The sequence below is a fragment of the Phocoena phocoena genome, chromosome 9, assembly GCF_963924675.1.
Source record: "Phocoena phocoena chromosome 9, mPhoPho1.1, whole genome shotgun sequence".
Lineage (NCBI taxonomy): Eukaryota > Metazoa > Chordata > Mammalia > Artiodactyla > Phocoenidae > Phocoena > Phocoena phocoena.
In genome coordinates, this window is record NC_089227.1 from 63674298 (window position 1) to 63699934 (window position 25637).

Sequence of the window (25637 nt, forward strand, 5' to 3'; positions counted from 1 at the left end):
TGAATGTTTACTTTAATAAATGTTTAGAAATTCTTTCAATTGAAAAACAGCATAACTATAGATTAGCAATTTAGTAATAATGCCATGTTCCATGTTTTACTTCCCTTACTTAAAATCTAATTTCCCAAATGTAATAAAGCTATCCATAAGACAGCTGGGTAGTACTTAGCAAAATGGATAGATCCCCTCAAACTCATCTAACTCTGGCTTCTCATGAGACAAGGCACACTGGCCTTGCTTTCCTTCAAGTCAGCCCCCTCTCCTGATGACCAGATACTTTGGTTAAGTTATTTCTGTGTGTCTTGTTTCAAAAACAAAATTTTTCACATCATCTTTTAATCATGAGTTTTCATTTCGGTCTCCCCCAGTTACATAATTAAAAGAACTTTCTTTCATGCTAATATTTCTGACTTTGCTCTAAGTATCTTAAATCTCTATGCAAATATATTTTAAGTTGATCTTCTAATAGCTTCCTCATTTGACAAATATTTATCAAGCAACTGCTATACACTCAAACACTGAGCTAGGATGCAATAGACTCTTTGAGGCGCACTAAACTAAGAATGCCACACTTCCAAAGCAAAGAAGATAACAGGATAATAGCAGATTCACACTCATTAACCCAAATTGAAAATCACATACATACGCTATACTTCTGTACCGCAAAGAATCAGTAAGAAGTAAAAAAGAAAATTCTAAAGATACTCTGAAGGTAAAATAGTTCAAGCAAGTAATGTAAGGAATGGCCAAAATAAAGAAGAAACAGAAATACAAAACTCAGAAAATTTGTCTATCTTTTAGTTTTAGAAATGTTGCTCAACTATGAAGTAAATGAGGTCAGGTATTCACTATCTGTATAGAATATATTTCTATTTAACATCAGCAAAATAGTCATTAACACCATTTGATAATGAGTGGTTCTTTCCTTTATATTTTATGTAAACAGTATATACTGCTTATGCACAAATGCCTATGAATATTTAATATTTATCAAATATCCCCATCCTGCTCTACTTAAACCTTTAAAATTATTTTAAATGTGGCTAGCTAAGCCAATGGTAAAATCATTCAAATGGGAAATATTTTTGTATCTACAGATATATTAGAAATGACATTGTTATAAAACAACTATAAATCAATCATTATCTCACTATTCTAGTATATATTATAAACACATATGAAAAATGAATAGTCTTACCTTAAATATGTGCCATATATGAAGAATAATGCCATCATTAGTCCATTTAAAATAAAAATTACAGCAACATAAAAGCAAGCAGGATCTCCCAAACCTTTAAAAATAAAGAAAAAAATATGCTCTAACTATAAATTATGTGTCTGGCAATTTACATTAAAATGTGCTTATTTTGAAAATGGTTGCCATATATATTAAATGGTTGCCTTGGTTCCCATATGAACACATGACACTAGTGTGGAACATAGATGAGAGCAGAGTAGTAACTACTGTGGTTTCAAAACAGGGCTGAAAATTCATGGATACTCCTCCTGTAGAGGTATGGGGTCTATGCCCCTGCTTCTGAGTCTGGCTGGGCTTGTGACTGCTTCAATACATCATGGCAGAAGCCATATAGAAGATGCCATGCAGTATCCAACTTAGAGCCCTGAACTACCACATGAAAAGCCTAACTATCCTGAGGTACTATGCTACACAAAAGCCCAAGTTACATGAAAAGGGCACATGTAGGTGTCACAGTTGAGTCTCAGTTGGGCCCAGCCTTGCAGGTACAAGTACCATGCAGGTACTTACATTCTGGCTCTAAGTGAAGTAGCCCCAAGTTAATTCCAGTCTTCCCAGTCATTTGAGTCTAGCAGAGTCCTCTGACATAGTGGAAACCAACCAACCATCCTATACCCTGCCCAAATTCCCTACTTTCAGAAGCTGTACACCACTATGTTTGCAGGAAATTTATTATGCTGCAACAGACAACTGGACAATATCATAGAAACTTGCCTTCACAGCTTTCAATAGGGCTGAGTCCTTCTCCTCTGGTAACTGTCCAACATATCTTGGTTTGAATACCAATCAAGTCCATTATTTTGATATAAATCCTGTACCAGCTGGCTAAGACTACCTAATTTTTTTAAAAAAAGAGAGACACCATAAGAAAAAAATATTATCCTCAACAGTTTCCTTACTAGAATATTTTTGAGATATTTTGATAATTATCAAACTTTCCCTTCCTGTACCAACCACTTGGGTCCCTTTAAATCTAGTAAAAGGACCTTCACAATCCCCTGTGTAGATTCTTCACTGGTCAGTCTTTACCAGTGCATGGCCTCTCATGGGTAAGAATAAAATATAACAAGAAATATGCAAATCTGTAATCTTCAAAAGCTATAAAACTCGACTAAGGGACATAAAGGAAGAGTTGAACAAATAGAAAGATACTGTCTTCCTGAATAGATCTAATTTTTCAAGATGTGAATTCTTCCTCAAATTAATTCATAAACACAATGCTAAGCAAAAGCCCAAGTGTCTACTGAGATGCATTATATGGGAAAATGACAAAAAGGAGATAACTGAAGAAAATGTCCTAACAGATAACAAAATTTGTTACTTACATAATTAAATAGTGTGATGCTGGCACAAGAATAGCCAGGCAGATCAAAGTAACCATGGTGGAGGCAGTGGAGTGCCACCCAGATCCCCCTTCAAGGCTGAGGCACTCATTCCCCTAGCAGCTGGGAGGGTTGGTGGCCGACAGCTCCCAGCTGAGTCCCTCTCTGGGAGTTACCCTCTGCTGAAGAGAGTAAATTCACTGAAGATCATACCCCCTCCCAAGGGCAACTGCATCCAATGTCTAACTACTCAACAGGGGGAGGTATAAAGGCCAGGGGCCCTTGCCTCAGGTAGGACAACTCTGCGGGGTCATCTCAGTTCCAGAGTTTCCCAGGGGATTGGCTGAGGCCTTTGCTGTGACTGCATCACAGCTCAGCTCTCCTCCTCCTCCTCCTCCTTCCTTCATCCCCCTTCAGATGTTGCCCCCAAGGGCTTTCCCCTATACACTTCCTGTGTGCACATCTCCTCTTTTCCAGGACCTCAACCTAAGGTAACACTGAACACGAAGTCCAAAAGCAGATGCAAGCATATATGTATAATAATTCTGGATATAATAAAGAAGCAGGGAGAAGACGGACCACTCATCCAAGTGTAAGGTTACACAGAAGACCACTTTGAAAACATATAACGTTAGATCCCTACCCCAACACTGAGCATCCAGACGAATTCCAGATAAATTAAAAATGTAAATCTCAAAAACATAATTATAACAATTAAGAATGAAGATTTTTTACATATGAATGACTAAAAACCATAAATCTAAAAGCTTCACAGATATCTCTGAACAGAAAAAATACATACTCATCATACTGTACAAAACTAAAAGGCAACAAAAAGCTGGAGAAAATATCTTATCATATAGCATAGTATTAACATCCTGCATATAATAAATGAGCTCTTATAAAATATCAATAAAAACATAGACAAAGGGCATGAATAAGCAATTATTTTTAAAAGTGAAAATGCATTTTAAGATATAGCATTGAATAAAATATACATACACACACATATATACAGCAATGAACAAAATACTTCATGTGATCTTAACTTTTATCAGCCTATTAAATTAGCAAGGATGCAGGGAAACAAGCATTTTCAGAAAAACTGCTAGTGGGAATATAACCTATCTAGAAAGCATTTTGGCAACATGTACCAAAATCATTAAAGCATATATTCTATTAAACTAAATGGTTCCACATCAACATATTCATAGTTTAAAAAAACATAAGAATGTATGTAAAGATTTCGCTTCAAGGATGCTTATTGCAGCTTTAGATCCTTTAAAAGTTGAAAACAACCAAAGTTTTCATAAAAGATGGACTAAATAAACAATGGTAGATTGTATATACAGCCATAAAACATGATGCTGTTGAAGAAAAGATGACTTAGGAAGATGGCTTTAAATATTCTTAAAAGACAGGGCTTCCCTGGCGGCGCAGTGGTTGAGAGTCTGCCTGCCAATGCAGGGGACATGGGTTTGTGCCCCGGTCCGGGAAGATCCCACATGCCGCGGAGCGGCTGGGCCCGTGGGCCATGGCCGCTGAGCCTGTGCGTGCGGACGGAGCCTGTTCTCCGCAACGGGAGAGGCCACAACAATGAGAGGCCCGTGTACCGCAAAAAATATATATATATATATTCTTAAAAGACAAAAAGCACTTATAAAAAATGTTACGTGTTGTGTGATCCCATTGCTGTAGAAGTAAATGTGTACATGGTTATAGAAAGTACTCAATAAGTACTCTGGTGATTATTTATTGGTCTCTATCTCCTCTATCTCTATTGCTTTACTAATCAATCAGGCTAACTCAGTTGATCTGGAAGTTGGACTCCACTCACTCAATGCGAAATGACCAAAAGCCCTGCTTCGTGCTGGTACTGAGCCCGGGCTTGAGATCCCACAGAGACCATAGCCCTGGCATCAGGCAGCATGCCTTCTAGAAGCATCAGCATGCTAAGAAGGGGGAGCCCAGGGGACGTGCGCTTAACAGGAGAACCTCAAGGAGGAGTCACTGAGGAAGTTACATCTCAGGTTGGTCCTGGAGAATGCTTAGGGATGCGTCAAATGAAGGAGGGATGGTGAAGGAGAGGCCAAAGGTTACTGATATCACTGCCTTCCTATTTCAGGTCCTTTCTTCCACTCCCACAGGGGAAAAGTGCATTCAATTAAATGAAGAATCCCAGCTAAGGAAGAAACATTATTTGGCAAATGACATGTACAAGTAATGGCGCTCCTCTGCTATAATCCCTATAAACATACCAAATCTAGACAGTTTTCATACTTTGTAAACCATGCAATCATACTAATCACTCCCATAAAATCAGTTAAAGACTCCCAAAATTAATAATGATCTTTTTTCCATATTCCTTTCCAAGAAAAGATACACGTTTTCTTTAAAAAAAAAAAGAAAATTTAATATACTGAATTACATCTTAGATTTAGAATCAGCATTTAATATAAGTAATACTTTAAAAAGTAAAAAAAAAAAAAATCACAATTGAAAAAGTATCTTACCTCAGGGTAAAGATTGAACCTTTTTAATGTATTAATAACAAGGGGATATTCAGTCAGCTTATCATTCATAATCATCCATACTCCATCCAAAAATGAGGGTGCTTCCACAATAGTCTTAAAGTAGGAATAATATAGTCCCTGAAATAAGCACATGTTATGATTAAAAGTACATAATCACTATGCCTCTTATTAGCTTAAAAAAAAACTTAAATATGCTGCTTTTGAAAAATAAAGCAATCAAGAAAGTAACAGCTACAATTAATTTCATAGGTTTCTGATCACTAATAAATGCTCAGGTTGCAAAAAACTTACATATCTTAGTATAACCTTGTCTTAATTGAAACAGTTGATCTCAAAATAGCTTCAAAAATAGTTTCAACATTTAAAAAGTAATATAGGGCTTCCCTGGTGGTGCAGTGGTTGAGAGTCCGCCTGCCGATGCAGAGGACAGGGGTTCGTGCCCCGGTCTGGGAAGATTCCACATGCCTTGGAGCAGCTGGGCCCATGAGCCATGGCCGCTGAGCCTGCGCGTCCGGAGCCTGTGCCCCGCAACGGGAGAGGCCACAACAGTGAGAGGCCCGCGTACCACAAAAAAAATTTTTTTAAATAATAAAAAGTAATATAACTCAGACAGCACACTTCATTTAAGAAACCCCTATAACCCATACTAATTTAAGTGTCAGTAAAGGCTATCTTATGAACAGGATGAGTTTACTATGGAACCTAAGTTTACCATGAACCAACGCAATCATCCTCAGCCAAAAACGTTTCCCCCTAAATGCTTATTTGAATCCTCAAAATGGTACTATCAGCCACCTTTCCTCCAGAGTTATATGTAAAAATACAAATATATTAGGAAGGCTACACACTGATGTGTTACATATAAGTTACATTCAGATGCCAGCTAGTTTTACAGACTATTTTCCTTCTTCTCAGCTCAGCATAAGGTAAGTACCCTGCAGGACCAGGGCTCTGAGGGTGGAAGAGAGGGACAGTGGTAGTACTCCCATTTTGAGGAAAATAATTTTTTACTTTGACATGCTAATTATGAAAGATATCAAGGTTGGAATACTACATGGGACAAAAAACAAGCAAGTACTAGAAGCCTTATGAGGGAGCAGAAGTGGCAGCATAGGGCAAAACAGATGAACCAATTCCATCTGCTATACAGTTTTGTCTAGAGCTCCCCTGGTAGCCAGTACCATTAGCTATCAAACTCTAAACTCACCTTAAGGTTTATAAATATCAAAGTGATTTGCCTACTCAGAAAAGGAAAAAAATGGTTCTTGATACCATGGTATTTAGCTCTCATATCACTGTTTTTTTAAATACTTCCTACTGTACTAGGTTTAATAACGTCCCCCAATATTTCATGTCCACTAAAACCTGTGAATGTGACCTATGTGGAATAGGCTCCTTGCAAATGTAATCAAAATAAAATGAGGTAATACTGGATTAGGTGGACTCCAAATGCAAAATAACTGATATCCTTATAACAGCAGGGAAATTTAAACACAGAGGCACAAGGGAAAATGCTGCATGAAGACAGAGGCAGAGATTGGAGTGATTGTACCTCCAATGCAAGCCAAGGATTGCCAGAACCATGAGAAGCTAGGAAGGAGTCTCAGAGAAAACATGGGACAGCCAGCACCTTGATTTCAGACTTCTAGCCTCCAGAACCGTGAGAGAATAAACTTCTGCTCTTTTAAGGCACCTAGTTTATTGTACTTTGTTATGAGAGCCCCAGGAAACTACAACCTACCTTGTAGGTTTGATTTTGGAACCATGTGAATATCTTATATAATTAAAATTTAAAAACAAAAAATTTTACATGCCTAAACAGCAAAAAAAGAAAAAAAGAAGAAGAAGAATTAATTATTTATCTAGTTGGGAGAGGATTTCAAACAACTTTAAGACATATCAATAGTAATTTTACTGTACACCTCTAATGGAATATATCCTAAAGTCAAAAAGAGCTGCAAGAAAGTTTTAAATTATTTTCAGTAATCATTTTTAATAATATCTTTGATACTTTTATTCCTCAAGTATAAGTAATTTGAAACCAAGATTCTCAAGCTAACAGAAAAGATACAAATTTAATATCAAAAAAGTAAAAACCGCCTAAAACTAAATTTGAATTTAGAAATATAAATCAATAATTTATTTTCTCCTTTTAAAAAACTGTTTCCTAATTCTGTTTACTAAAAAGGCCTAGACACAATGGCCAATCTAATATAAAGTATTATCAGTGAGCACCTCTAGAACCAAAATTGTGGTCTCTAAATACCATGTGCTACTGAAAGGAATCAGGGCTCCTTGGAAAACTGGATGATTCCAGGTCTGGAGAGGAAATGTCTTGTAGTACCAGCAAGTAAGGAAGCTACAGAATACTAGTGAGGTCATGTCAAGGAGACAGAGAGAACTGCAAGGGCTCTCACCAGCTAAAGACAGCTAAGTTTAAAAAATATGTTAAAATCTATCAGGCCACAATGGTATTCCAAAAGGAGTACCAACAGAACTCCATTGGTCACCACTAGGAGATGCTACGGAACCAACTCATTTTTCTGAAAAGTTGTAATAAAAAGAAAGAATCAAGCATTTTCCTGTCTTTCCTGTGAAGTGTACCTCAGAGAAACAAACTAAATAAGTATTGTGGGAAAGTTCTTCTCTACAGAGGAATTATGGTTATTAAATGCCCATTCCCCCAGGTAATTTAAACACTGGTTGATCTTTGATGACATTAAGTAATTGCTCTTCATTATTTTCAAGTATGACAATGATACTGTAGTTAACAAAAAAAAGTCCTTTCTTTTGAGACACATATGAAAAATATTTACAAATGAAACGATATCTGAGGTTTCCTTTAAAAAGAGATGGGTGTGTGAAGATGTAGATGACAGAAAAATGGGTATGTGTCCTCAGTTGTTGAAGCTGGGAGAATGGGTAGGGGGAGTTGTCTACTCTTCCTACTTTGGAACATCTTTGAAAACTTCCAGGATGAAAAGCTTAAAATGTTTAGATTACTAAACTACTATAATAAAATATTACATGAAAACTAACCATTTCAGTGCGAAAAGCCATCTCCCTTTCCAATGTTGAGAGGTGAGAAAAATGACGATCATTTTCAAAGAGGTGTGTGATATGGCTCCTGTAAAACAAAAGAGTAACAAAGCAACAGTGTTGAAACTTATACTAAGTATAATTTTAAAAGAAACTCTAAAAGCAAAAAACAAAAAATCTATATATTTGCAACTCATTTTGTGATAAAACTCAAACACAATGGTATGCATATTTGTTTTTCCACTCAGTATATCTTACATTTCTACTAAACTTTCTCTCTATAAGAATTTTAAAAGCTAATTCAAATTAGATTTTAAAATTAGAATGAACCAGAATAATGACGTTTTAAGCCAAGTATAATAAAATTATAGATTAAACTATAAATGTCATTGGGTTACCATTTCAGAAATGTCTGATTTATGAAATTCATATTTCTTTCTATCCAGAAAATTAAAAGAATGAATCTTCCTCTCAACATGAACACTATATTAATGTTAAGGGAAGGAGAGTCTCAAATATAACCTCTTTAATAATAGATCTTTTTTATTAAAAAATTGCATTATTCTGGCTCTGATTTATGAATTAAACTACATTTTCAGACTAGTGTGCTGCATGTAATAATATACATTCATCCTTAAACTGAAATTATTCATATATATATGAGCAATAGTTTGGTAGGCTATAAACATCTGCATAAAATATACCATAGGAGAAAAACAATCTTACCAGTGCAACACTGCTGCAAAGGCAGCTGCAAGAAAAAAGAAACGTAAATTATTACTTTAGCATTAAAAAATGTTTTCACCCTACAGAAAAGCATTACAAAGATAAGCATGGTAAAGTTTGGGAACTGTAAATCTTGAACTCTTAGGGACTGGGCAAAGAATAGGGACTCTTCAAAAGAAGTCCCAGGGCTCTGCTTAAAATACCAATAGACTAAATTATAAAAGAATTAAGCATATATCTACAATTTTCATTCATACACTCATTCAACAAAATTAATGAGGAGCTATTATTTGCCAACAACTATACAAGAAACCCTCAGATGGAAAGTTCCACAAACTCAACTGCAAAGCAAATAGAACCAATGGTGAGAGGCAACAGAATAAAGAAATATGGTGACCTCAGGGAACAGGACTGGGGATGGACAAAAAGAGGGAACTATCACTTTCGATATGTGCTGCAATATCTTAATTTCTATAATACATTTTCCTTTTTTTTTATTTTTTGCGGTACGCAGGCCTCTCACTGTTGTGGCCTCTCCCATTGTGGACGCGCAGGCTCAGCGGCCACGGCTCACGGGCCTAGCCGCTCCGTGGCATGTGGGATCTTCCCGGCATGTGGGATCTTCCTGGACCGGGGCATGAATCCATGTCCCCTGCATCAGCAGGCAGACTCTCAACCACTGCGCCACCAGGGAAGCCCACAGTTGACTATTTTTTAAACAAATTTAAAACAAAAGAAGAAGGAAGAAGGAGATGGAGGGGGGTAAGGAAAATAGAAAAGGGAGAGAAAACAAGCTAGTAATAAAACCAGTCTCATAGTTTGCTTTCTGTACAAGTACAAAGAACACATTAAAATGAATCCAGAAAATACCATTCAGTTTCCTTGTATCACAAGATTCACTGTATTGCAGGCTTCTGATTAAATAACTACTAAGGAAATGAACTATAAAGTACTCTTAGAAATGAAAGACAAAACAGCTCAGATCTTATTGTCTTATTTTTAAAGAAGTATTTATATTTTTAAAAATTAAAAAATGCATTTTACCTAGAAGATACTAATAGTTACAAAAGAAAAAGATTTACTCTTTCCAGATCATTGAAACGACAAATATTTAACTAGGTTTGTCATTTATTTGTACCTGGTACTTTGACCTTTTGAAATTTTGATTTTTTTTTCTTATTTTTTTTTTCTCATTGACAAATCTAGTATCCACTCCCTTTTTGGTTTTTACCTTTAAAGACTTCACACCACCATAATATAATCTGGGCTTTATTTTCTCAATGATCTAACTATCATGTTGCTGAATAAATCATTCTTCTATCATAGAATGTAAGTACCACCTTATACTGAAGACTTGTCACATTATACTTTGGTAATCCCTTAGAGCTTATAATTTTGATTTCATTCATAAATTAATATGGGAAGAATCTACATATTTATAATATATATGTATATGTTAGTATCCATAAACATGATATATAACTTCAATTATTCAACTCTCTTTTCAACTGCCGTCGACAAAAATCCTATCAGTAGAGCTAATACATAATACATAGTTAACTCATATTTCTTATTAAGTCTTACCGGGGAGTTTAACATCTGTTTGCTCCTGCTAATAACCATGAAATTTTGCTTTCATTATACTTTACTGGATATTGTTAATGTATTTATTTTTGAAGTGTATTTATTTTGTAATGTATTTCTTTTGGGCTCATTTACGAAACTATTAATTCTTTTATTTATTTATTTTTTTTGGTTTATCATCTTCAATTCTCCATTTTAAATAATATTTTAAAAAGATAACTTTGCTCATGTTTTATAATTTTACTATTAGTTTCTTCTTCCCATCTGACAATAATAATAAACTTCTAGAATAATACCAAGTAATTCTGGTAAAAGAGGGCATCCAGTATTCTGCTGACTTTAACAGAAATGCATTTCACATTACGCCTTTAAATTAGTCTTTGACCTTCACAATTCTGCAGCGATACATAGGATTTCTCAAGATCATCATCTCTCTACTTCCTCAGAATACTACAACTTCTCAGAAGGATGGAAGATACAAAGTGCCTTTTGGTGCCTTCCTTTAATTCAATCCGTGCAGCACTAGACAATTCTTGGATTTCTTGGCATTTGAATGACCCTCTTTCATAGTTTCCAGGGTCGATTCATAATCTGTCCAATGTTTTTAAGTCCTTTGTTCATTTCAATTTAATAATAGTAATAAAGCAGCTAACATTTGAATTCTTATTACCTGCCACGCATTTTTAAGTGCTTTACTTGAACTAATTCAATAAATCCTCGCAACCATCCGATGTGTTAGGTACCAACCTTCCCTGGTATACAGATAATACGTTGATTCCCAGAGAACTTTAGGAACTTGCCCAAGAAACAAAGTGGATAAACAGAGAAAGGGAGGTTGGAAGCAGGAATTCCGACCTAAGATCCCTGTGCTGTGTGGCCTCTTGTGGAGGAGGGAGGGGCTGACACAAAGGCCAGAGCCTCCTTACCCTAAGTATCTTATTCCCCTTCCCTCTTTCTTTATTTATTTTAAAGATAAAAGAAAAAAGTTACAATTCATCTGTTGATAAAGGCAGTATGTTTTATAGAAGCTATTATTTTTTTATAAAAGTGTAGAGCTATACTTTAATTTATTCAAAATTGAGATAAATTATATGCATATGTCATTTGAAAATGAAAGCCCCAGCAAGTAAAGCAGATACTGCCTTGTGAGCATAATTTAAGCATAAAGACATAAAATGACAAAAACTTCCTCAAGTATCCCTAAAGAGCTTTTCTTGCCTTCTTGCCTACAGAAAAGATTATAAATGATTTTCTCTAAATGTATTCCAGTGATTATCAATCCTGTGTATAGTCTTCTGGGAGTGTCACAAAATTGATAACCAATTTTTCCAGTTTAACACATATGCTATTCTTGTCATTCTAAGGTACTGAGGTAAATACAGCATTTTTTTTAAAAAAATCAGAAGATAAAGAAAACTTTCAAAAAATCCAAAACTATTCTATAAGAAAAAGGTGTTCAAGGAAAGAAGGTTTGCTTTGTAACGTAATTCAAAAGATTGCAATCCTGTGGCTGAGAATTCTGAAAGGCTCTTAAGTTTTGCTAGAAGCACACAAATTACCAATACTCTGAAACTAAATTGGCCACTCCTTCCACTTTCTGATTAAAGAAATTTTGTACAAGATTATATGTCACATTATATCAATTTTCAGCCTTATGCGATTTGAGCTGCTTCTTCACTGAAAATTATTCTTCTCCTGTTATTAGAATCTTGTTTAAACAAAATAGAATGCAATTCCCTGAGGATACAAACAATATTTCACTGAATTTTACTACAGCAGTACTTAGCAAGAAGCTGAGCACATAGCCAGACTCAAATGTTTGCTGAATTAATGCATATAATTAAGGTGGGAAATTAAATAATCCTAAACCATGTCCACATAATAAACCAGAGTTGAATATACTTTGATGGATGGATGGCTACACACACACACACTTGTGTGCATATAATAGTTTTGTTTTGTTTTTTTTCTAAAATAGAGTCGCAGCGATCAGTGCATATTAGACCCCCTCGCCTACGCGCAGCCCGCTGCCTAAGCCTGCCATTCTCAGTCTGGAACCCCGGCACAGTGGAGTTCCCGAGGTCCTGCCCCAGCTCTGCTCCCTCTGACACCCCTCCTTCCAGCCACAGCTCGGAAAGTGGGAAGGGGACGCCCCCTGCTTCCCCCGCTCGATCTTGCCTGGCCCGCAGAGCTTTCCAGCAGTAAAGAGGGCAGGAGGAACGGGGAAAGAAATGGAGGAGGGGGTCCTTCCACGCTGTTCTGCTCAGTCCTCAAGGGTTCCTAGATCCCATCCCCTCTCCAACCAGCACCAGATCCCCCAGACCTCTCTCACCAACTCTCCCAGCCTCCTACCTTCCCCCAGGTCGCCTCGCCCCAGCAGGTGACTCAGAAGTCCTCCCACCCACCCAGTGAGGATTGCTGGGAAGTTGAGCCCCGCGATCTGCTTTCCTAAGATTCCTCGGCTGAGTCTTCTGCACGCTAAAGGTGGAGACCCACTGTCCTTTCTCTCTTCCTCCTCCTCAAGGCAGGAGAGCAGGAACTGTGAAGCCAGGGTGGGCTGCTTCTCCCCTTGCCCCTCTCTGGTAACCTGCCAGCCACCCTCCTGCAACCCCAGCCAGGACTACAGTTTCCCATCTACCCTACATTTAATCCCTCACGCGTGTACTTCATAACTAGTACTTGACTTAATTCACAGAATACCTTCACAAGCCCTCTTGAGTCTCACAACAATCCTGTATTTATTCCCATTTCACAAATGAAAAACTGGGCCTCTGAGAGGTTATTTCCCCAAAAGCAAGAACCTGGACCCAGAAGTTCTCATTCCAAGCCTGTTTCTTTCCACAGTGACAGAGCTGCCTCCCTTCCCATCTGTAGGCATTTGATGACCTCATCTCGTAACAATATTTATACAGAGAAATATACTGTAAGTCCAAAATGACTTGCAAAATTTAAAGATACATCTTATTCTTAAATTGAGGTTAATCCATACTTAAAGCATTCTGCACAGTTTTGGCCTCCCTAATGCTCAAGTAACAAAATGACATAAAAAGAAGTTAAGAACTCTTCTTAAATCCACTGGACAAGGTTTTAAAATCAACCTTGACAAGTTCCACACTCAACCTCTTCCTAATATTACTAACAATTGTTCTCAAGGGTCCATTCAGAGTTTAAAAGTTTCTTCCCAGAAGATGAAGTCACCAGTAAATAGTCTCCCTATTCCACACCAACAATCCATCCTGGAGAAGGAAGTCAGTTTCTAAATGTACAGACTTAAGCATCTCCTCCCCCTGTCTAAAAAGTCCCATGACTTCCCATGGCCCACACCATGGAGTCCACATTCTGGCCTTTTTCCAGTTAATCCCACCACACACCCTTCATGCTTGGCTGCACTGGGCAATGATCCCCTAAAATGACAAGTGTTTTTTGGTTTTGTTTCGTTTTGTTTTTGGCTGCGTTGGGTCTTCATTGCTACGCATGTGGGCTTTCTCTGGTTGCGGTGAGCGGGGGCTACTCTCCGTTGAGGTGCGTGGGCTTCTCTTGTTGCAGAGCACGGGCTCTAGACGCGCGGGCTTCAGTCCTTGTGGCACGTGGGCTCAGTAGTTGTGGCGCACAGGCTTGCTTGCTCTGCGGCATGTGGGATCTTCCCAGACCAGGGATCGAACCCGCATCCCCTGCATTGGCAGGTAGATTCTTAACCACTGCGCCACCAGGGAAGTCCCTACCAAGGGTTTTAATGATGCTATGCCTTTGCTCCTGCCTGAAAACTACTAATTCATCCTTCAAAGTCAAAGGAATTCAAATGTGGCATTTTGTGAAGCTTGTCCTGCCATCATAGCTATTACACTTTTATTAGAGCACCTAAACAGTTCCCTATGCTAGGATGAGAAGCCTTGAGGCTGAGCTTGTGTTTAATTCATCTTAATATCTACATCTTCTAGCATTGTGCCTGGCACCTCACTGGGTTGAACTGTTAAATGACTATCACCATGTGAGAGAAATTAGAGAATATACTCAATTAGTCACAACCTAAACACCTAAAGACAATATCTAAGCATTCCAAACTGCTCAAAGGGTTCCAATTATGTGAAGGTAAAACAGATATAACAAAATTAATATATTGAAGGAAATCATGTTTCTAGTCTACAGTACCTAGAAAAAATCAAAGCCCAGTTTCTGTATAGTAAACTAATAAGTAAAAAGACATTCTTTAGGATCCAGTTTGGGAAAGAGAAAACGGTCGTGTATACGTCAGGCTTGGCCCCTTCCTTCTTTCTACACCTAGACTGTGTGTTATCAAGGGCTTTAAAGCCAACAAGTACATAAATGCCTCCTAAATGCACAACACATTTTCCTAGAAACTGAGGACATTAAAGCGATAGTAGCCAGCATCTGGGCCCTTAAAGATAAAATCTTTGAGAGAGAAGATTTAGGTGCATGAAATAATGAGAACACATTAGGCACCCAAGCAAATAGCACGAAGTCTATGAACTGTAAGAAATCTGAGAAGGCAAATCAATAGTGGCCCTCTCAGCACACGGTTTATTAAAGTGGGATTGGGTGGGGGGGGAGGGGGGATGGATTATAGGACATGATTACAATTTAGGTGAGGATTTATGGTGCGTAGCCAGAAAAGAAGACAGTTACAATAAGGCTGTATGTGGACTCTGATCCAACATCACGAAAGAATTCCCATCACTGATACTGGTGTTATAGAATACACATGATATTGACAATAATGAGACATTAACTGAAGGCTCACTCACTATATATATAGTGGGTCAGGCTCTCAGAGCTCTAGGAACACCAGGAGGGGAGTTTGGCAGCGCCACTCAACCAGTGGTATCAAGAATGGTAGGGCTTCCCTGGTGGCACAGTGGTTGAGAGTCCGCCTGCCGATGCAGGGGACTCGTGCCCCGGTCCAGGAAGATCCCACATGCCACGGAGCGGCTGGGCCCGTGAGCCATGGCCGCTAAGCCCGTGCATCCGGAGCCTGTGCTCCGCAACAGGAGAGGCCACAGTGAGAGGCCCGCGTACCACAAAAAAATAAATAAATAAAAATTAAAAAAAAAAAATTAAGAATCGAATTCTTTTTTACCTTCCATGGTAAGAAAGTCCTTCTTAAGAAGAAATATTCCTTAGATTTTATATGACTTATTTAGCTTCAGTCTCATTTTCACCAAATGTGAAATGAGGGGTTTTCACCTGGTTATCTCTATTCCTAGCACGTAATGACCTTGTATAGCTACAACTACTACTACTAATACTTAGGACTTCACACTGTCCAAGGGGCCTCCATGGCTATTTTCTGTTTTCCTTTTAGATCTTTCTGCTCCCCAAACTAAAAGCCTTGGCAGGTTTGACTCTTTTAATTTGCTTTTTCAATAGGGAAAAAAGGAATGCACTCAATTTATTAATAGAGACATTAAGTCTCAAAGTGAGAAGTAGGACTACTTTAAAATTCCATCACGATTGGAAGAAACTATATAGCTCCTAGGTAGAATTCACAATGGTCTGTGTAATAATGCTTGTAACGTTGACCTTAGTTAATTTGAATCTCCTCCATATATTTGGCATTGAGCAAAATAATACCTTACAACAGTTAGGGAAAAATTAAATTCTCAATTATAATGAATAAATCTAACAACTGTTTATCAGTTGCAGTTCACAGAGCACTTCCACATATTAAGCAAAAAGATCCAGGAGCCCTTTTGAAGCAAAAATGGCTCTTATTTTCCCATGAGGCCCAAGGTCACATGATTGGGATAAACCAAGGCCTCATGGATTGCCTGGGTTCTATGCCTCTGGTGCCCTTCTAATTGGAAGCTTAAGCATTAAAAAATGTTAATAAGCACATTTAACCAAAAGGGTACACTGACATAAAGGAGGAAACTTCTTAGAAATAATTTAAAAATCAAGGACAAAGGTTTATTTTGAAGTGAAATTATAAAAACAGAACCTGGAAAATGTATATCACCACCCCCAAACAGTATAAAATTAGGCCTCTAAACAAAGAAATAGACAAAGAAAATTTTCACATTTAAAATATTTATGTATATACATATATTAAAGTAGGCAATACTTAATACAATTACCCAACATATGGGTTTTTAAAGCAATAAATTCTAACTTCCTTCTAAAATCGTATCCTCACATAATATGGACACAAATATTTTTAAATCAAACAGTAACCTACATTACCAATTTTCATAAAGTAACTTTCTCCTTACTAAAAAAAAATTCCATTTCAGTTTTTAAAGAACAAGTATCTAGATAAAATATACACCTGAAATAATATGCTAGCTCATTAAATGCCCCTGGGCAAGCATAGTGAAACTGTAAAGCTTTAATAAATCTAATGGAAAAAAATGTAGAAGCTGCATCGCTTCACCAGAGGAAAAAAAAAAAAAAAAGATCCATATATACACAATATACACCCAGGCCCAGCATATTATTAAGCAAGAGATTTTAAGAAGTTCATTAAGCGATAAGCCATTTAAAGTTTCAAGGCTATAGTTATGGATTCTCAAGGTTATGCATTCTCCCCAAATTGCAAACTGCCCTTGGGTAGCACAATGTTTTGCTTAGCCTTTAAATGATTAAGAAAACTGTGATACTGTTTTTTACTATTTTATTCCGTTTTTTTTTTTTGTAACAATGCCAAACTAACACAATCAAAAACAATTCAGAATTTAGTAGTTTCCGAAAAAAGGTTATGCAAAGACAAAATGGAGACTGACAGGCTGACCATAAGGATTTAACAATCAGAGCAATTCCCCATAAGCCACCAAAGTAGTGCTCTTGCTAAAAAAGTTATCAGGTCTTGGAACACATGAGATCATCTTCCCATTAAAGCATCTGTGACAGTTGCCTTAGATTGTAGATCTGAAACCTACAATTTGACAGATGTGCTTAACAAGCCAAGATACCTTAACTTTAATCCCAAACTTCACCCAGTGAACTCACTAGAGATGTCAGACCATTCACCTGGCCCACTTTAGTTTCCTCACATATCAAATTCCAGGAGTTAACTTTTAAGTTCTAGATTCCCATGAAACTTCCATGAAGATCAAAGATGAGAAGAGTGAGGAATCGGGTCTTATTTTAAAAAAACTTTTAAACATAAGTAGAAAACAGTAGCTCTCTGCTAGTTATGTAAGTACTTTATGATTAGTATTAAAACGTGGGGAAAATATTCTGAGGTGTGACATTTTCAGCACTGAAAGGCTGCACTACAAAAAGCAGTGGTTACTGTTAGGAAGTAATAGGAAAATGCAATGCAGAGCAGTAGTATATTAGGCAAATTTGAGTTGGCGTGAACATACGAATAAAGCCTCACTCTTCTCAATTATAACAATATTCTCAAATTAAAAATCTGTCAAGATGGCAAGTATTCAAAAGTTATTGGCCAAGTGATTTATAAACTGTGTTTTAAGATATAGTTGGTGCTATTGTAAACTAGAAGATAAAATCACCTCCATCCTTGGTCAGTACAATGAATCACTCAGAACTTCTGTGACTGGTTTTGGTGACTGTGCTGTTATGTTAACATTTGCTGCTATGATTAAAATACAAAATGCCATCCAAGAATCAATTACGTGTAGTGAAAGTACTGAAAAACACACCTGATAACTGGTTACTTTGGAAAGGAAGTCAAATATGAGGAAATATGCCAGGAAAACATGAAGATGTATGAGCTCTTAAATGCATTCAGCGGGGGGGAAGACAGTAATAATGCTGAGAAAATGAAAATCAGTATCAAAACAAAAATAAAAGTTACAACAGTTGTAGATTTATGTACTCCAAAAATTAATTCTTCCACTTTTTAAACTTAATCGTACTCAATGATTCTTGAATTATGAAAGATCACCCATGGAGAACTGATCTTTCCTATGAAACAGGACTGCTTTTTATGGGATTAAACAATAATATAAAGGTTTTGACCTAGAAAGAGGTGTAATTTTTACTAACTTTTATGACTAGTAATCATCAGAATGGTAACTAAAGAAAACTAGCAGACTCTTGACCTTGGAAGAATAATGTTCCAATGGTTTGGGCAAAGTATAATCTGATGGTAAAAGATGAACTAGCAAAACAAGAATTTAAGATTAAACATATAAATTATAAAGCCTATGCTACCCCATTTGGAAACAAGCACACAGGCTTGTAGTCTCTATGATAATGTAAATATCTCATTAACATAAGCTTTAAGAGACATTATAATATAGCCTAATCTTACAAAGTGTGTAAAGCTTACAAAAATAGCTACAGTGCAAATTTTAGCAACATCCAAATACACACATGTAGATAATAAAATTTTATCTGCTTTCAGTATTGATGCCGTATTATGGGCCAAAAATCAATCACGAGTTGGTAATATATCCTTATATTTACACAAATTAAACTTATCACATTTGTTATTTATTTGAGCTCTCATGAATATCACATATTCAGAACCCTCCTAATTGTATATTTTAATAATAACATATATTTAAGTGATTATAAACATTCTTTAAAGTTAACCAGAAGTGTACTTTAGAAAGAAAAAACTGGTTTTAAACAGAGGAAACTCTCTAAAAGCCCAAATACCCATCCAACTCATTGGCTTTCGGGGAACTGTATTAGCCCAACATCTATGTATTAACACACCCTCAGGGCTGGTGCTCAGGTGTGTCTAAGTGTTTGTTTGAAAGCCATACCACAAGATGGCCAGTGGCCCCTGTGCCTCTCGGTTCCTCAGCTTTTCTTGCCCATTAAGCCAACCCCAATATGCTCTTTTTCCACTTCTATTCCCTTATCTCTAGTTATGATCCCTCTCTTCCTTATCTCCCCTGAAGAAGGAAGAAACAAGAAAGCTAATGCTTACTGAGCACTAAATGTTGAGGTTTCTCTGAACTGGACCCTGGGGCTTCATTTCTCTTCTTGCTATTCTCACCCTAGAGAAGATGAAATATAAGCATAGCAGTTAAGAGCATGAACTCTGGAGCCACATTGCCTGGGTTCAAGTCCTGACCCTTCCACATTCTAGGGGTGACCTTGGGCAAGTTACTTAACATCTGTGTGCCTCAGGTCCCCAATCTGGTAAAATGGGTATGACAATCACAGTGTCATGGTGAGGACTGACTTAATAGTTAAATGAATTTGAGATAAGTCGGTTAATCTAAAATACTTAGAACTATGCCTGGCACAGAGTAAACCCCATATCAGGAGAAGATACTATCATCAATTCCCATGAATTTAATACCACCCATTTGCTGATGACCCCCTGTTTTATGTTTCCACTCAGATCTCTTCTCTTATGTCCCATTGCCTACTTGACATTTCTACTTGGACACCTCACGAATGTCTCAAAGGTAACATGTCCAAGATAGAATTCTTGATCTTTTCCCTTAAATCTGTCCGCTCACCACACCCCTAGTCTTCACCATCTCTGTGAATGCTACTCCAATTAAAATAACAGACATATCAGATGATAAATAGCAACTCACAGCCTGTTTTGGGAAAACAATAGAGATTAGGAGAAACTTTGGCAAACTGGGCTGTGTCCCCATTTAAAAGAGGGGAGGGGTAGATACACTTAGTTCCAGGGGATTGCTGTCAGGTAGGAATGTCAGCTCTGTGATGCTAGACAGTCGGCTCCTAAAGGGAAGCATAACATCAGACTTTAAAGCTACTAATGCTTCCCTCCACCTCACCCCACCCCAGATTCTCATTTAATTGGTCTGATGTGTGGCTTAGCTTTCGGGATTTTTTGAAGTTTCCAGGTGACACTAGTATACAGCTAAGGTTGGGAACCACTAGTCTAGTCCAGGTCTTCCATTTTTACATGTGTACAAACTGAGGCTCAGAGAAGCTAAATGCTTTGCTCAGGCACCAATGAGTTTGAAACAGGTACAGAATCAGAAAACAGTTCCTCTAAGGCAGTGTTTTCAAACTGTGGGTCATAATACTAGATCACGAAATCAGCTTAATGGTTTATAAATAGCATTTTTTAAAAAAGGACAGAACAGAAAATCAAAATGCACTGTACATTATAGAGTGAGAAGAGTGCATGACCTTTTTATTTTAAATGTATGCACATACTGCTCTTAGTCTCCATTTCCCTTTTCAAATCCGTTCTCCTCCCTTCTCTGCCTTGTTCCCAGCCCCAGGAGGCTGACCCTACAGAATGATTCAGCTGGACCCCTTGCCTAAGGATTTCCCGTTGGACAGCCAGTGAGAGGCACCAGTGGGAGATCAGAGGGTGGGCAGAGTGTCTGGGGTCACTCTTCTTGGGTGATCCTGCCCCCACTCCACAGCTCTCCTTGGGTTCAGCTCCGGAGGAAGCTCCCTTTCTCCTTCAGGCCCAGAGGTGGTAGCACCTTCCCACTGGTGACAATCCCTGGGTGCTTCAGTGTCCTTTTTGGGTTCCTTAAACCTGCTCACACTTTTGAAAACAGGCCACTTGTTAAATCTGTTTCCTGCCAGGACACTGACATAAAACAGTTTGACAGACAGAGAGACACATGCATAAATATACAGGGTTGGATTTTCAGAAGGGTGAGCAGTTTAACGTAAATTGTGTTGCTTTCTGAGGGTTGTGGTCAAAAAAGTTAGGAAAACACTGTGTCATGGTTCTTCTTAATACACCACTGCCTCCCCTGGCTGATATAGGGAGCTACTGGGTTGAAACATCTAAAAATAAACATTTCAAAGACCTTCTTTATGACTGTTACCATTAAATGGTAAATAATGTCTAAAAAAAAGAAAAACACGTTTATTAAAATGGATTTTTTAACAGGGCTTAAGACTGCCCAACAGTGGAAAGGGCCATCCTCGTAGGTTGTGAGCTCCCCATCAGTGCTTCACACACGTGGAGGAGATGAGAGACTAGGGACCCCTAGTCAGCCTCTCTTTAAAAGGTGTGCTTCTATCAGGGAGCCTCAAGTTGTAAAATTTCTTCCAAAACACAAATGAAACAATTTTTGTCATAGCAAAATCCTGTACTAAAAAACCATACCATGTCAGCTCAGTTCTCACTCATTCTGGGAGGGAAGAAGAGTGAAAATGAGGCAGCTTTCAAAAATGTCTAAACTCTGCTCCTCTTTACAGGTTTTGAGAGTACAGATCCAGAGAAAGAACCAAACATTCCAGGTCTGGTTATTCTCCAGAATCATCTTTCAAGCTGCCCCGTGTCCTCATGTAAACGGTTAGCAAGGACAGAAAGTCTCTAGACCTTGGTCTGGTCATCCAACCTCCATCCATCTGATGGCCAGTGTCCAGAGTACATCCAAAAATGTGGGACAGCACCTTCACTGTACCTCTTTCCAATACCCAAAGGGATGAGTCAAGTAAAGTGTCACACTGTTACATTAATACAAAACTTAGGTATGAACCATTACTAGATCCAAATATAAGCCATCCAGTATAAGATTCAAAGGAAATGAAATTACAAGCAAAGAAAATATGCACATAAGAAAATGGCAATAGATATTATTCTATGATTTGTTACTGTAACCTCCCTTAAGGAGTGATGCCTTTCCATATTTTGCTACAAAGTGGTTAATGTTTATAGTAGCTATCTATTCAAGAAAAAAGCAACTTCATTCCGTCACCAGATATCAAATCAATATTATGCTTGTGCTTTTAGTTTAACAGCAACTAAAACTTGTTAAATGTTTTAGATACAAAGTGTCTAGCCATATAGTACCCACCCCTTTCAGTTCTGCTCCTCAGGATGTGCCCTGGAGTAAGTAGGGCAGGTGATAATCCCATGTCACAGAGAAGGCAAGGCTCGCAAAGGAAATAACTTGAAACTTAAACCAAACTTAAACTCGGTGAACTGGATCAGGAGCCTCTGTCTCATCCACTGTACCATGCTGCCTCCCCAAGGTGAATTGAACTAACCTGCACACTGGCAAGGTTTTTCAAGCTCGCTACTGAAAAAAAGGAGAAATGTACTGAAAATACTGAATTTCTCTAGTCTTGAATCTACAATAGAAAGAAAAAAAAAAAGTACCCCAAAAGCAATATCAACATTTCTGAGCTCATTAAAATGTGCAGGCGCACACACACGGTGATGACTGGCTTTCAATGATTGAGTGGCTGTGATCTCAGGGGAAGCCGATTTGTTGTATTTTATTCCCTGGTCTATAATGAACTCCAAATTCTTTGGGGTCACTAAAGGAATTTGAAAGGACCAAGAGTTAAATAATTCAGTAGCCAAAGCCCATTAATGACATTATATAGGAAAAGGCAGTGTTACAGCATTTTACTTGCTGACTTAGAAAAATTAGGCCTATTATCCAAACTGCTATAACTTGCCTTATCAGAATGTCGACCAGAAAACAAAGGAAACCTGAAGTCGGTCCACAACATGTGAATGTTTCAACTTTAATTTTTTCAGCACATCATTACATATCATCCGTTAGGTCAAGGCAGCGGATGAGGGGGAGCCCTCCATACCAATCTTTCCCAGGTCAGCAAGGTCCCAGCTTGGGGGCCCAAAACACAACACAACCGGGAAGGTGACGTGCGGAAGGGAATCACAAATAAAGTGCCATCGGCGGTGTCTGCAGCCAAGAAAAAAACAGCACGCCAAAATTTAATTATAAGTTTAGCAACTTTCTAGAACACGGGACGTGCTTTTGCTTTGAGTTCAGTGGAATCGCTTCCAACCCAAAGCAAACCATTCTCCCGGACAGGAGGCGAGATAACTGGAAGGCTGCCGGCCCGCGCCAATCAGCAGCGTCCAATCTCGTTAGCGCAGACCTGCCAATTCGCTGCCAGGCCGGGCAGCTGTTGATCTCGGGGCCATTTTTTTTTTTTTTTTTTTAAAGCAAAGACAGAGAGCAAGTAGGAAGGGAGCGAGGAAGACCGAGCCTAGGGCAGGGAGAGGGAAGGAAGAGGTAAGGATGTCCCAGGAAAACTCGGAGAGGGCTGCGAACTGGCAGGGACCGACCGGCGGGGCTCGGCGGCACGGAAGCCGGAGGAGAGCGGAGGGGAAGGGGAGAGGGGGCCCGCGCCTCAAAGTTCCGCGTCCCGGCGGCGCTCGCGCGCTGGGCTGCTCACCTAGCAGGAGCGTGGTCCAGGTCCGGCCGCGCCCCGAGAGCCGCAGGCCCAGCGCCCCGCGCAGCCCGGCCGCCAAGCGCCCCCCGAGGCCGCCCCCGGCGAGCGGCGGGGCGGGCTCGGCGCGGGGCCCCTTTCTGCCCGCGGCGCCCTTGCGCCGAGGGGACGGGGGCGCGCGCTCGGGCCCGGGCTCCCCGGCGCCGACATCTGGCGACCCCCTCAGCGGCGACTGCGAGGCACGGGGTGGCTGGGGCGGCTTGGGGGCCGCCTCCCGGTGCTTGTTCCGCGCCTGCAGGACCATCTTGGCATAGTCGCGCCCGCTCGCTGCGCGCGCCCGGACGGCAGCCGGGGAACGGCGGGCTGGCGGGGCGGCCCCGGCGCCGCTCACTCTCAAGCGGGCGGGCGGAGGGCGGGCCGGCCCCTCCCCGCCGGCGGGGAGGCGGGGAAAGCTGCAAGGCCTGGCGGCGGCTGCCTCCCTAGCGGTGCTACCGGGAGGCGGCGCCGGACTCGTGCGCCCGCCGCCGCTGCCGCTGCTCCGGTTGTCACGGCGACCGCGGAACGCCGGGGGGCGGGGGCGGGGACACCCTGTGAGCGGCTGCTGTCCCGCTCCCCCCGCCCCTCCGCGCCGGACGCGCGCTCCCGGACAGCCAGCGCGCACGCGCGGACTTCCGGCGAGGGCGGGGGCCGACCTGGGGCAGCCCGGCGACCCCGGCCCTACGTAGGACCTGTGCAGGACTCAGCCAGGGCGAGGGCACGGATCGCCTCCCGGGAGCGGCTGTCCCTCCTTTTGGGAGCGGCCGGGAAGAATAAAGGGCCCTCTCGGGAAGGGGGCCGCTGGTCGAAGTTTCGGACCCGATTAAGGCTGCAAGTGGACCCCGAGAAAGCCCGCGTGGCCCAAGCAGCTCGTCGCGGGGACGGCCGGACCGGGGAGGGGACGCTCGGGAATGACCAGGCGGGGGCGCTGTGCGTGCGCTCTGGAGCCTCGGTGGCCCTGCCGCTGGAAGAAGAGCAGAACAAAGTAGAGCCACTGGGTCACATTACTCCACAATGTGTGGCCTTGCAGTTTAGAGCGCTGCCGAGTGCAGCTCCCGCATTCGCTGATACGACGAGCGGGGCAACCCGATTTTAAATGGCAGCAGAGTATCTCAAGGGGAGCTGTTAAGGGTCGAGACACAAGTGTGTGCCTGACATTAAAACTGAAACCCAGGGTAGGAGCCCAGGCTGAGGGTGATAAAATTGAGTGGACCGAGAAGAAAAAATTATCGTATGTTCTGTTACTTTTAAATGCTGTAACCTTGTGGCTTGAAAGAAAGCAGAAAAACTTTATTTGCTGTTAAAATACAAAACCTTAGTCGAAAACGCATTTTCTTACACGTAGCAAGCGGAAGGCATGACTGAAGGAAGCCCAGGAAGATTAGGAAAACCAGGCAGATCCCAGTTACCCTTCTCCCCCCCACCCACCCTTGCATTCTTTGGACAAAACCCTACAGCCTCCTAGATAACTAAGTTCCTTTACTTGCGGTGTCCAGTGGGCTTGTTCCAAAAAGTTGTCCTTAATTCCCAATTTTGTAAATCAAGCCACATCGTTCTGATTATCTCCATTGTAATTCCAGGTGCTTCACGTGGCTGTGGATCCTTGCCCTTAAGTTTCTTTGTCCAGCGATTTCATTATTTAAGGAAGTTAATTAATATCGGCATCCATTCACTGTTATGCCTTTTTAAGGGCAATTAATTATTTTGTAAAGGGAAAAAATTTGCCATGCTAATTAATAATCCCTCATACTCTATATATTTTGTGAATTTGAATTTTCACCTGTCTTTCATCAGAACAGGGAACAATTATTTTTAGACACTTCTTAAAAAATTATTGAAGTGATATTACAGAAGGCTTGTATTCTGAAATTATGTGTCAGATGGATCCAGTGTGTTTCCCTCTTGGATTCAACTGGTACCATTTTGCCAGAGAAAACACTTGTTGAAAAAATAAATGAGTGATTGAGTGAATGAATGCAGGAGATAACATAATCAGATGAAGATTAAATATGCTGTGTTCTGTAGTTCACTTGAAAGTTACTTAGTTCTAGCCCTCCTCCCATGGTCTCGAATTTCTAGAAAACAAAGAAGCTTTCC

At 39.9% G+C, this 25637-nt stretch overlaps 1 protein-coding gene across 1 annotated transcript in view; it reads right to left on the reverse strand.

The window, feature by feature from the left end:
- Positions 1–23808, reverse strand: part of DPY19L1 (dpy-19 like C-mannosyltransferase 1) — a 95253-nt gene extending 71445 nt beyond the window's left edge. Inside the window, exons 1-6 of the mRNA XM_065883493.1 lie at positions 23511–23808; positions 8880–8904; positions 8154–8241; positions 5094–5231; positions 1973–2093; positions 1199–1292 (exon numbers count right to left, since the gene is read on the reverse strand). Of these exons, the coding sequence (XP_065739565.1) occupies positions 1199–1292; positions 1973–2093; positions 5094–5231; positions 8154–8241; positions 8880–8904; positions 23511–23808 (764 nt within the window). The remainder of the gene's footprint in view (positions 1–1198; positions 1293–1972; positions 2094–5093; positions 5232–8153; positions 8242–8879; positions 8905–23510) is intronic.
- Positions 23809–25637: the final 1829 nt, after the last annotated feature.